The following is a 13,803-nucleotide window of genomic DNA, read 5'->3' as shown; positions in this document are numbered from 1 at the left end:
TTACTTGCAGTAATATTAGTGCGCTGCTGCTGTGTTACAATATTGAAAACACTATTACTAGCCATGATTACAAAATGTAAACACAGTTTTTTTTTTTTAACTAATAGGACATCTCTTTTCTTTGTGAAGTGAATGGTCCTTGATTGATGGGTGCATTTTGGTTGATCCTGTTTTAAGGTAGCTTTGTGGGAGACGTTGCATGTTTTATGGATTAAAGTCGTGGCACCTTTGCCTTGCATCCTTGTTTTTACTTTCAGCTAGCTGGAGATATTTAAGAATGCAGCAAATCAGCTGGCATAAGCGGCAAAGTTGAGCTACAATGTTTTGTTAAAATTGTCACATCAAGCAGCAGATGATGTATTATGTGTCAGATATGGCAGGGCCCACTGCAGGGGCCTGTGTTCTACCTCATGGTCACAGGTACAAATCCTGGCGGGTCGTGCCTTTCATCCATCTGAGGTTGATAAAATGAGTTGGGTAGAAATAAACATCTGTTATTCAGCGCCAAGATACCTATGGGTGAACTTGTGCTTATATATACGTGTGTGTGCATGCTATTTATTTCTAATCCCTATTGAGTGACACATTTCCTGCATAAACCACTGGCTTTAGGAAAGCCTCCTGTTTTTCTTTTACAGGTTTACCCATTACTTTGTATGTTTAAACAAAACATTACTTTGGTGTTGCTCACAGATCTGTTGCGAGAAGTGGTGTTGGTCCATCGGTCGTGACGTGGTGTCTGTCCATCGGTCGTGGGGCGTGTCGGTCCATCGGTCGTGTCGTTCCATCGGTCGTATCGGCCCATCAGTCGTGGGGCGGTGTCGGTCCATTGGTCGTCCGGTGGAAAATCAGATTCGTGGTCCTTGTTACTTTTTGCATAGTAACAAACTAGCTGGAGAGCTCTGCAATGGCCTACAGCCCAGTTTCCAAGCCCTGCAAACGACCCAGATCGATACAGAGCGAACGAAGGACCTTCCAGGAAGCATGGGAAGAAGAGTACTTGTTTGTAGAATGCCCAAAGGAAAAAGCCACCTGTTTGCTTTGCAAAGAGAAAGTAAATGTTCTGAAGAGGTATAACCTGGAACGGCACTACAAAACGCGGCACTCTGGATACACTGCGAACTTCCCACTGAACTCAAAACTGCGATCTGCAAAAGTGGCATCGTTGAAGCAAGCTCTTTTTTCCCAGCAGAAGATCTTCCTTTGCCAGATGAAGGAATCTGAGGCTGTAACAGAAGCGTCTTTCAAAATATGCTACTTGCTTGCCAAACATAAAAAACCATTCTCAGATGCAGAGCTTGTGAAGCAATGTTTCCTTTCAGCAGCCGAAATTTTATTTGACAATTACACTAATAAGGCCAGCATTTTAAAGGAAATCGGTGCATTGCAGCTATCGGATTCCACGTGTGCACGCAGAATAGAGGCAATGGGACAAAACATCCAGGAGCAGGTGATCAATGCAGTGAGAGAGTCTCCGTTCTTCAGCATTGCCATGGATGAGTCCACAGACATAGGCGATGTGGCTCAGTTATTAGTTTGGGTGAGGTATCTGGACCAATCGCTTCATCCCAAAGAAGAGCTCCTGTGCCTTTTACCACTGAAAGGGCACACAAGAGGAGAAGATATACTGGACAGCATGTGCAACTACTTTAAAACAAATGACATACCACTGAATACTCTTGTCAGCATAACAACGGATGGGGCTCCTGCCATGGTAGGCCATGACAGAGGCTTCGTATCTATGCTGAAAAAGAAGCTCATAGGACAGACTGTGATAGACTACCACTGCATTATTCACCAGGAAGTTATGTGTGCAAAATTAAGGCATGGAGAACTGAATAATGTCCTAAAAGGTGCAGTGAAAATTGTTAATTTTATCCGTGCCAAAGCTCTCAACCATAGACTTTTTAAAGCAATGCTGCAGGAATCTGAAGCAGAATATACCGACGTCTTGATGCACACTGACGTGCGTTGGCTAAGCAAAGGGAAGGTTCGTGAGCGGTTCATCGCATTGCTTCCTGAAATTGTACTCTTTGTTAACAGTAGAGGCCAATCGTTCCCAGAACTAACGGATGTGAAATGGCTTATTATGCTCCATTTTCTTTCAGATATTTTCACACATTTTAATGCTCTTAATTTGACCCTGCAAGGTAAAGAACAGCTTGTGTACTCCCTCATGAATGGTATTTATGCTTTTGAAAGTAAGCTTGTGCTATTCAAAGAGCAGCTGGATGATAGTGACTTCACCCACTTCCCAAAACTCTTAGCTGTGATGCAGAGGTTTCCAGATGCACAAGAAATTCTGTCAAACCTAGACCTTGGTGCATGTCTTGAGGAAATATCTGGGGAGATCAAACGACGATTTGCTCAATTCCGAGCCCTCACCCCTCTGTTCAGGCTGGTTGAAAACCCCTGGATGGTGAGTGCACGAAATCTTGACGTTGTTGCCCTTATTGGCATGGAAAGGGCTCAAGCAGAAATAGAGCTCATTGACATGCAGCACAATTCAGCCCTCGAAGCATCTTTTTTGGGGCAAGTACCCGAAGAATTCTGGAAAATTGTGCCCCCTGACAAGTTTCCTCTTCTTTTTACACTGGCCCAGAAGGTAATTTGTATGTTTGGGTCAACATATGCTTGCGAATGTTCATTTTCCACAATGGGACTGTTGAAGAGCAAACTCAGAAATAAACTTACAGACATACATCTGGAGCAGCTTTTAAGGCTTGCAGTTTCCAACTTGGTACCAGATTACAGAAAACTAATCGGTGACATGAAATGTAAAATAAGTTCGTAGTGTTTGTCTTTAACATATCTATTTTTGGGACTCTGAAGCCTATGCTGCACTGGGCATATGCTGAATATCCGGTTACTGAAAATTGCCATGCAATCCCACTCAAGATTGCTATTGTCTGCTAATAAAAAAACATTATAAACATGTGCTCCATGTAGTTACATCTGCTTTGGAAATACAGCATTGTCTAGTAATGTTTTGAAACGGCAGTGATTTTGTTTTTCCCCCCCATAGCCCCGCCCCATTGACCCCGCCCCCACTGACCCCACCCCCAATGACCCCGCCCCCACCAGTGCGGCCCTCGGCCAGAAACCACACTGTAAATTTGGCCCCCGAGAGAAAGTTTGTGAGTACCCATGGCCTACTCTAACCAGTGAGCCACACTTCTCCACATATCAGCCCTTTACGTGTTATATGTACTTTATTGTGTTGTGCTAGAAGTAAAGTATTTTTATATTCAAAAGCACTGACTGGGCATTGATTTTTTGATTGTTATTGTTTGTTTTCATTGAGACCTGTACTTCTACCCTACACCACCTCCCAGAGTAAGGCTTGGACTGCTCTACATTGCTACCGCGAGGGCTAAGTGCTAAAAGGGTGTAGTTGATACTTAGTTGTGAGCTCAACAGTAAGAACACAGAGGACACCAATCGTAAAAGACTCTGGGGTTGGATTCCTAAAGGGCCTCATCTCTCGTGGCAAAGGCCCCACAGAATTCTCATTGCAGAGATTCCACCCAGAGTGCAGACACTCCCCTACGACTGCGGGCCGACTGTGGGGCCTCCGCCGCGAGTGCAGAGACTCCCCCATGACTGTGGGCTGACTGCGGAGCCGCCACCATTAGTGCGGAGACTCCCCCACAACTGCAGGGCCTCTGCCAGGAGTGCGGAGACTCCCCCACAACTACAGGGCCTCCACCAGGAGTGCGGAGACTCCCCTACGACTGTGGGGCCGACTGCAGGGTCTCCGCCAGGAGTGCAGAGACTCCCCCATGACTGCGGGGCCTCCGCCAGGAGTGCAGAGACTCCCCTATGACTGTGGGGCCTCCACACAGAGTGGGAGACTCTCCCACAACTGCGGGTCCTCCATCACGAGTGTGGAGACTCTCCCACGAGTGCAGAGACTCCCCTACGACTGCTGGGCTGACTGCTGGGCCTTCGCCACGAGTGCAGAAACTCCCCCACAACTGCGGGGCCTCTGCCAGGAATGCGGAGACTCCCCACCGACTGTGGAGCTTCCACCATTAGTGCAGAGACTCCCCCACTACTGCGGGGGCTCTGCCAGGAGTATGGAGACTCCCCCATGACTGTGGCGCCTCCGCCAGGAGTGCAGAGACTTCCCAACGACTGTGGGGCCGACTGCGTGGCGTCCGCCAGGAGTGGGAGACTACCCACCACCGTGGGGCCTCCACCAGGAGTGCGGAGACTCCCCTACGACTGTGGGGCCTCCCCACCGAGTGAGAGACTCCTCCACAACTGCAGGTCCTCTGTCACGAGTGTGAAAACTCTCCCACAAGTGCAGAGACCCCCCTACGACTGCTGGGCCTCTGCCACGGGTGCAGAAACTCCCCTACGACTGCAGGGCCTCCACCAGGAATAAGGAGACTCCCCTACGACTGTGGGGCTGGATGCCAGGCCTCCGCCACGAGTGTGGCGACTCCCCTACAACTGCGGGCCTCCACCACAAGTGCGGAGACTCCCCCACGACTGCGGGGCCTTCACCAGGAGTGTGGAGACTCCCCTACGACTACATGGCCTCCGCCACGAGTGTGGAGACTTCTCCACGACTGCGGGGCTGGCTGCAGGGCCTCCGCCACGAGTGCAGAGGCCCTTTGTGAACTAGGCCCTCTGATATTAAAATTAGAGCCCATTAATCCGTCTTCCTTGTGACTCCTGAATGGGTTCCCACAATAATATTCTTCAGTTCTGCCTTGATATGGTTTTTGCAAGTATCTGTTCTGTAGGAGATTTTCATTAATTTGGTGCCTAGAGGTCTTTATTCTGTGCCTAGATGCTCTTCAGCATATCTGGCACTTCTCTCCATGTGTCTTCATGCTGTGAAGCTAGTGCCTCAGTACTCTGTTTGGTGCCTGTTGATGTTCTTTACCTGGGGTTTTGATGTTCATTAACTGGTTCCTACAGTTCTTTGGCCAGAGCCTTCATGTTCAGAAGCTAGTGCCTCAGTACTCTGTTTGGTACCTGTTGATGTCCTTCACCTGAGGTTTTGATGTTCATCAACTGGTTCCTACAGTTCTTTGGCCAGAGCCTTCTTGCTGTGAATCTAGTGTCTCGGTACTCTGTTTGGTGCCTGTTGATGTTCTTTACCTGGGGTTTTGATATTCATTAACTGGTCCCTACAGTTCTTTGGCCAGAGCCTTCTTGCTGTGAATCTAGTGTCTCAGTACTCTGTTTGGTGCCTGTTGATGTTCTTTACCTGGGGTTTTGATATTCATTAACTGGTTCCTACAGTTCTTTGGCCAGAGCCTTCATGTTCAGAGGCTAGTGCCTCAGTACTCTGTCTGGTACCTGTTAATGTCCTTCACCTGAGGTTTTGATGTTCATCAACTGGTTCCTACAGTTCTTTGGCCAGAGCCTTCTTGCTGTGAATCTGGTGTCTCAGTACTCTGTTTGGTGCCTGTTGATGTTCTTTACCTGGGGTTTTGATATTCATTAACTGGTTCCAACAGTTCTTTGGCCAGAGCCTTCATGTTCAGAAGCTAGTGCCTCAGTACTCTGTTTGGTACCTGTTGATGTCCTTCACCTGGGGTTTTGATGTTCATCAACTGGTTCCTACAGTTCTTTGGCCAGAGCCTTCTTGCTGTGAATCTAGTGTCTCAGTACTCTGTTTGGTGCCTGTTGATGTGTTTTTACCTGGAGTTTTGATGTTCATTAACTGGTCCCTACAGTTCTTTGGCCAGAGCCTTCTTGCTGTGAATCTAGTGTCTCAGTACTCTGTTTGGTGCCTGTTGATGTTTTTTTACCTGGAGTTTTGATGTTCATTAACTGGTCCCTACAGTTCTTTGGCCAGAGCCTTCTTGCTGTGAATCTAGTGTCTCAGTACTCTGTTTGGTGCCTGTTGATGTGTTTTTACCTGGAGTTTTGATGTTCATTAACTGGTCCCTACAGTTCTTTGGCCAGAGCCTTCTTGCTGTGAATCTAGTGTCTCAGTACTCTGTTTGGTGCCTGTTGATGTTTTTAAGCTTGGGTTTTGATGTTCATTAACTGGTTCCTACAGTTCTTTGGCCAGAGCCTTCTTGCTGTGAATCTAGTGTCTCAGTACTCTGTTTGGTGCCTGTTGATGTTTTTTTACCTGGAGTTTTGATGTTCATTAACTGGTCCCTACAGTTCTTTGGCCAGAGCCTTCTTGCTGTGAATCTAGTGTCTCAGTACTCTGTTTGGTGCCTGTTGATGTTTTTTTACCTGGAGTTTTGATGTTCATTAACTGGTCCCTACAGTTCTTTGGCCAGAGCCTTCTTGCTGTGAATCTAGTGTCTCAGTACTCTGTTTGGTGCCTGTTGATGTTTTTAAGCTGGGGTTTTGATGTTCATTAACTGGTCCCTACAGTTCTTTGGCCAGAGCCTTCTTGCTGTGAATCTAGTGTCTCAGTACTCTGTTTGGTGCCTGTTGATGTTTTTTTACCTGGAGTTTTGATGTTCATTAACTGGTCCCTACAGTTCTTTGGCCAGAGCCTTCTTGCTGTGAATCTAGTGTCTCAGTACTCTGTTTGGTGCCTGTTGATGTTTTTAAGCTGGGGTTTTGATGTTCATTAACTGGTCCCTACAGTTCTTTGGCCAGAGCCTTCTTGCTGTGAATCTAGTGTCTCAGTACTCTGTTTGGTGCCTGTTGATGTTTTTAAGCTGGGGTTTTGATGTTCATTAACTGGTCCCTACAGTTCTTTGGCCAGAGCCTTCTTGCTGTGAATTTAGTGTCTCAGTACTCTGTTTGGTGCCTGTTGATGTTTTTAAGCTGGGGTTTTGATGTTCATTAACTGGACCCTACAGTTCTTCGGCCCGCGCCTTTATGTTCAGAAGCTAGTGCTTTGAAGTTATGAAGTAGGTGCTTTGGTGGTCAGCAGATGAGTCATGGGGGATGCATGATAAGGTGACAGAAGTCACCGAGACATTACATTATGACGGAATGGATAGGATATGGGTGCTCTGCCAATACCTTTATTAAGGTGCGTCGAGCTGGCTGGCCTTGTATAATTGCCGATGTCATAAACCTTATAGGCTTAAACTCTCAAATTGGCTTTTTGACATTTTTATTTTGCAAATAAGTAAGTCACCATGTGTACTTGTTAATTTAAATTTTGCAGGAAACGCCATTTGATAGAGAATTGTGCCACATGCACTCTTTTTTTCTCAATTTTATGAACAGCCAAGTTGTGAATTTTGCTACATCCCACAACATTTTGTTTGTGTTAGACTCAGATGTAGAGGGATTTCCAGGTACAGCTCTATTTAGTACAGGACAGATTATATTTTCATCTTAGTTCAAGAAGAATTCTAAAACCCAACAGGGCTCACCTCTGACATGGAACACGACACTGGACCAGCTCGTTCGTGCACAATATGATGCCCACAGTCGCATCATTCCATTGCATCCGTTTCGAAGGGACCGAGAAAGCTGCGTCTTGAATAATTGGAGGAAACAGCAGCCAGACATCCATCCTCTTCATGGAACCATCTCTCATCCACACAATGGAATGTACGAAAATGAACTGTTGTGATACTTGAAAAGAAAGTTTATATGCACTAGAAATGAGAATCCCCAGGGAAGGGCCGTGCATAAACGATGCTAAACAGTTTCTGCGGGTTTACAGCCATGGAAACACAATAAACATAAAACCATATTACACATGCATTGGGCAACTTTGAGAAATAACATCGGAGCAAAATATATTAAACAGCTCAGGAATCTGCGAAAACAATGCTTACACGTATTTGCTTTGAGACAGGTTAGTTGTTCATGCACCCAAAACCACAGCCATACAAGGGCCTGGGTGCAATTTAAATTACACTAGCATAATTTGTGTGATTTAAGAAAATGTAGGTTACGCTTGTTACGCAAAATTCACAAAATTACACCATTATGCCACTTTTTGTAATTATGCACCATTCACATGAAAGATTTACAGAGCAATGCGCCTATCGGGGAAAATATGTAGGGCCACACGCATCAAGCATTTTACCGGTCGCAAAGGGGCTGATTCGCAGAATCGGACCGTTAGCGACTGGTAAAATTCCCTTTTCAGATGCATCAAAGGCATTCCATTAGCAAAATAGGTTATCGCAATGAACCCGTTCGTTGCGTGCGTCGGCCAACGGCCGTCGCGAGCACTACCTCCGTAGTGCTGCGCACATCCGTTGGCTGACGCGGCCCCGCCCGTGCAAGGAAACGTCCGCACTGCGGTGGATTCTACGACGCGCTAAAGGGGTTAATTGCGATTACCTAAATTGCGAATGCTTTTGGGATACAACAAGCCTCTCCTAAATGTGACTTCGCTTTTAGGAAACGCTAATTACCATCAAGTTGGTGGTAATTTGCAAAAACTGTGAAAAATGCACAAACGTGCATTTTTCAAAGTGCCATGTGGCGCACACACATGCCCTTGGGCATGTGTGTGCGCCACATGTGCACACATGCCAATTTTGGGGGTGCATCAGTGTGGCCTTTTGGCCCCCTAGCACCCTTGAAATTGCATGCGCAATTTGCGATGACCTATTTGGTATTCGCAAATTGTGCATACAATCCCATTCATTTCTATGGGCCTCTAAGCCCATAGGAATGAATGGAGAGATATTCCCTAGAAGCAAATCGCAATTTGCGATTCGCTATTAGGGCATATGTAGAAATCACAATTTTATTTGTGATTCCTACATGCATAAGGAATTGCGAGTCATAAATAGCGATTCCTTAATAATCGCTATTAAGGAATCGCAATTCCTTACTTTGATGCATGTGCCCCTTACTGTGAGCACTCAAGAACAGCAGAATGCGAGCGGCTATTGCTTGCGTGCTTTAGTTAAATGCCTTCTCTCATCAACTGATGTGAGGATGCATTTCGTGCTAAAATATTGTGCGTAGTGACGGATTTTAATTGTAGATAATTATGCGTAATTTTGCTGTCATTTCGCATACCTAGGCGAATTTTACACACTGTTTATCACACTTGGAGAGTGAGAGAATGAACGACACAGTTGCGTTCTCCCGTCCAACAATTTTTTTTTTTTTTTTTTTCACAATGAGCAACTGTTCTAGAAGAGTAGAAGATAATAGTCATCCGTTGTGGTGGAGAAATCTTCCAAAACCCAACTGTCAGATGGAATATCAAAGATATTGAAGTAAAAGCCTCACTCACATAATAGTGACATGCTTCATCATAGGCTATTACTCCACACCCAGAGAAGATGGTACTCTCCGGGCGGACTCAACCACAAATATACTGGGAGTTCTTAGATAAGTGGGTACTGGTTAAGCAGGGAACCAGATACTAATTAAAAATACCTACGAGTATCCCTTCACTCGATTCTTTATTCTTGGGTACTCTTGGTATTGCTAAAAACTTCGTGATGGGGTTATTTTGAATCAAATTTGATTCAAATGTACCCTCAATTTGCTGCCAACATGTTTCGGCCCTATAATTAGCCCAGTCGGGTCTGGGGGCCTTCGTCAGGGCGATAAATATACTTTTCTTTTATATGTCCCTGCCGTGTGTCCATGCACGTTATTCCATGCACCCCGAAAGTGAGGCCTACTGCACTCACCTATGCGTTTCTTTTTTCCGACGCCAGTAGTTTTTCTACTGGGAGATGCCTACTTGCATCATGCAGATCTCATATGTGGGGGTGATCTCTTGTAGTCACACATTCGTCAAAGAGGACACCCGCTGGAACACCTATTCGGGACACATCGTCTACTCTTCTAGAACAGTTGCTCATTGTGAAAAAAAAAAAAAAGAATTTTACACACTACCACATACTAGTAGGGGACAGGTTGCAGCGTGGGGTTTATTAATACGAAAAAATAAAAAGACTTACCTGGTGTTGCCGGCCGCCTTGCGCTCCTCTGCTTCCAGTTCCTGGTCCCAGCAGTCCCTGGGACTACATCACGGACTCGTCATCCAATCCCCGCATGCTCTCAAGCATGAGACTAGCGTGAGGATTGGCCTGAGATGCTGGATTAACACTTGCTCAGGCACAGGCAGTCTATGCTGTTTCTCCAACCCAACTGTACAATACAGCTGGGTTGGAGAAACCTAAGTGCGCATGTCAGTTTGGTCGGACTAAGATGGCTGGCCAGACTGACATGCGCACTTAAAAGTGCACCTACCATTCCTCCTTCCCCCTCCCATAGCCTGGCCCCGCCCTTCCCTGCACATGCTGGCTCAGCCAGCTCCTGAAAAATAAAACTATAATAAAATATTGTTTTATTTTTCAGCTGTTTGCTCTTAGCCAATGGGGCTACGCACCTCCGTCATTGCGTAGGAGCCGCTGCTGCTTTTGATCTATAAACAAATCTCACATGCATTGCAAAGCAAGCACCCCACATGAGGTGGAATGATACACCATGCAGCCAATAGCGTGAGGAAAGAGAGAAGTACTTTTATAGGTGGAGCCAAAGCCAACACTGTCTATATTTAAAACCAAAGCAACAATAGGTTTGGTGATGGCTTCACTGTCAATCCTGACCTAAAAAAGCAGCAAAGACAATGATAATCAAACATTGGCAAGGCCAGTAGGTTTTGCCTTTGCAACCTTTTGGCTTTTCCAGTGGTATTTAACCATGCTGCACAGCATCCCCAATGCTCTCCAGGATGGCTGAAGGTAACAGATAAAAAAAGGTCGCTATTACATGGAAGCTGCGTCAGTATGAAGGCACATGCACCAGGCATGTGCATACATACAATTGGAAGTGTATTTTATTAATTGACCGATTTGGATCATTATTATTTATTTTTTTAAAGCAGTGCAAAATCCTTTATTTTTGGATGGGGGAACTTCACAAAAGGCATGGGTGGCAAAAAATATCATAAAAGATAAAAGTGGGATAAACAACCCAGAAGGCGCAGGCGGTAGGAGCAGCACAGAGTGTGCGGGTGACCGGAAGAAACATTGAAGGCACAGGTGGGAAGAAGCAACACAGAGGGCAGGGGGACCGGAAGCAGCATGGATAGTAGGGGATGGGGTGAGAAGCAATAGGTGAGAGACAGCAACGTGGAGCGTGCAGGGAAGAACCACATGCACAAGAAAGCAACGAGAAGGAAAGAAATTCACGTGGGCAAGCGCAACATGGGGGAGACGGTATCTAAAAAAAAGTACATGGGGGAGACAGCTGGAAAATACATGCACTCTGATAGAGTGCTTAACCAAAAAGAAAAAGTAGTGCTTGAAAAGAAAGCAGTGGAAGGACGCAAGTAATGCGTCCAAGCTCCAGCTGAAGGACAAATACTAGAAGATGAAGGAAACCTGTTAAGTTCACTAACAGAATGTTCACACGTCTTCATATGGTTGGTTGTAATCTTCTTTATTAAGATACCAGCTTCAAGGACCCGAGACAGAGCAACATTCAAGAGCCAAATGCATACAAATCTCCTTGTCATTCCATTCCATGTTAGCAACCACAAACACCTTCTAGGACATGACATCATTGCTTAGATACAGAACCCCACAAAAACCCTCGGAAGCTAACGAATAAAAAGCAAGGACATTAGAGTGACAGTAAAGCCAGCCAATGGTAAGCAATGGGCAGGCTGTAGATCCACTGTAAGCTGACATTAGGTCTTTTTGCCAACAGAGATCTTGTGCTGTCTGGTAGGTGTGACATAAAAGGGATAGCATGCAACTGAGAGTGGAGAAATAAGAAAACATTTGCAGGGATTATATTGTAAAAGAAATGAGAAATCAAATACAGGTAGGTGGAGATTAGAAACAATCAGTGGTACAAGTAATACCCAGTTTAGAGAACACAAAATGATCATGCAAAGGAAGCACTGGAGACATATAAGGTGGCAATGGGAGGATTTATAAGGTGAAAGAGCAGGTAACATTTTTGTAGGAAAATAGGAGGGAGAGAAGGATCTAGAGCCCATGGGCATAGTATGAGAGAGGGGTAGGGAAAGCAAAACGAGTGGTAGAAGTGGGTTATAACGTGTACCGCAAGCTGAAGGGTTGAGAAAGGGAAGTGGTCCAAAGGCAGTCATTAGGGAGCAGCGAGTAGTTTGTTTCAACTCATCGCCTCTCGCCTTTGATGCTCTAATGTGGTCTTTGTGCCACTCAGGGCATCTGAAAAGCCACTAACATATAAATAGGAAGAGGAGTGGTCTCATTATGTGCAGGATCATGCAAATATGCAAATGGAGCAGATCAATCGATCTGCAACAGCTCACATAACAGGCATATTTTTCTTTTTGTCACAGCAATGCGACAGCAGCTGTTCTCTGTGCTTGTGTGTGGCTTCGCCGCTGCTTTGGTCTGCCGCTTCCTTTATTTCAGGATGCTTGAAGTTTTCATGTGGGAGATGGCTGCTGCCACTGCTCAGCATCTGTACACCTAGCAGAACGTGTGCGTGAAACACAGCTCTGTTTCAAGAGAGGAAGGCATGCAAGAGGCTCTGGGGAAGGCTGAGGACCACTTACCAATCTACACTCCATCCCAGATCTCTCTCTGGCAACCAATACTCCTGGCGCAACTTCCATGGTCACTAGTGTACACTTGTGACCATCTCATTTGCAATTCATGGTAGTGCACTGACTAACGAGCTAACTCACTGATAGGGAATAATGCAGGTGATATATATTACAATATAAACAATATTGTGCCACGTGATGCACACTTAACTGTAGCAGGAACTGGATGGATGGATGGATGGTCCATATGATGCTGTCTCATGTTTAATGCTATGTACTACAATAGTTTCTGAGCACCATTGCATAGTTCATATTGTTTCATCTGTTCACATATACTCTTGATAATTTTGCTTGGATGGATGAGGAGCCTGACATGGTACTGTACTGTGTCAAATGCTGTGTACTTCCACAGCTTCTGAGCACTGTTGCATAATTAGACTTTTCAGTTTCTATTTTTAGTAAATTCTGGTAGGGTTTTTTCAGTGTTTTCAACACCTGTCTACCAAGCGTTCAGCATAATTATTGTAGATGTGAAGGGTGTAGATGTGAAACATCTCCTTGAGAGTAGGCTGGGGGACACCTTTATTTACTTTAGCACAGCAACATGTGCCATGATAGAATTCTTGCCACTTGGTAAGCAAAGAAATGTTGAGGAGCAATTCAGGAACTTTTATTTTACAGTGCATGAGTAATGGCTTGCAATGATGCATAGAAATGTCCCTTCAGCAAGCGAATGGTATTTGAAGTCAATGAAGCCTCACTGAGGTACTCTGCACAAGTTCTAGATCCCTTTCATAAAGGGGAATTGTCTCCGGACTTTGAAAAGTACTGCTTCATTTTTGACTGCTTCAATGACTAAGTGTACATGCGCCCAGTTCAACAAATGTGTTGCAGAACTTGCCCCAGAGAATCACAATCTTCAGGTGCACCAGTTTTGGCATGGAAAGCTATGTCAGTGGCCAGAGGTAGCAAATTGTGCATGGGCTGTTTTGGCGTTGCGCGTCTCAAGTGCCAATGTTGAGAGGGACTTTTCACAGATAAACATTTGCATGGAAGTAAAGAGTGAGCGCACATGACCAAAGACTCTCTTAAGTAGTATTGTATGGTGTACTACTGTAAGTTTGATTTGTAAAAATATATTTGGACCTCATATACCCTGTAAGCACACTGTCTATACACATGCACAAACAGTGCAGAAAGAAAGCAATAATAAAAGCAAAACATTCCATAAACACCGAAAAAACACTGTTTCTGTTGTTTTTAATGGCACGAAAACCTGTAACCACTGATAACCACTGTTTTTGGCACTTAGTTTGTGGTTGCAAAAGTGCTTTCTTAGTGATTATATGTTTATCATGGCGAGGGCCATTTTCCTTACGGTGGGG

General features: G+C 45.2%; 1 protein-coding gene across 1 annotated transcript; it reads left to right on the top strand.

The window, feature by feature from the left end:
• The first annotated feature begins 907 nt into the window (after window positions 1-907).
• LOC146829653 (general transcription factor II-I repeat domain-containing protein 2B-like) lies at window positions 908-2,794 on the top strand. The gene has a single exon (XM_085606530.1). It carries the CDS (start codon window positions 908-910, stop codon window positions 2,792-2,794), a length of 1,887 nt encoding a protein of 628 aa, XP_085462656.1.
• Window positions 2,795-13,803: the final 11,009 nt, after the last annotated feature.

This window comes from Triturus cristatus, chromosome 5_2 (assembly GCF_964204655.1).
Source record: "Triturus cristatus chromosome 5_2, aTriCri1.1, whole genome shotgun sequence".
Classification (NCBI taxonomy): domain Eukaryota; kingdom Metazoa; phylum Chordata; class Amphibia; order Caudata; family Salamandridae; genus Triturus; species Triturus cristatus.
Note: the sequence above shows the minus strand (reverse complement) of the source record. Positions and strands in the feature narration are given on the sequence as shown.

Coding starts and splice junctions, on each gene's coding strand:
- LOC146829653 (XM_085606530.1), top strand. CDS start 908: ATGGCCTACAGCCCAGTTTCCAAGCCCTGCAAACGACCCAGATCGATA.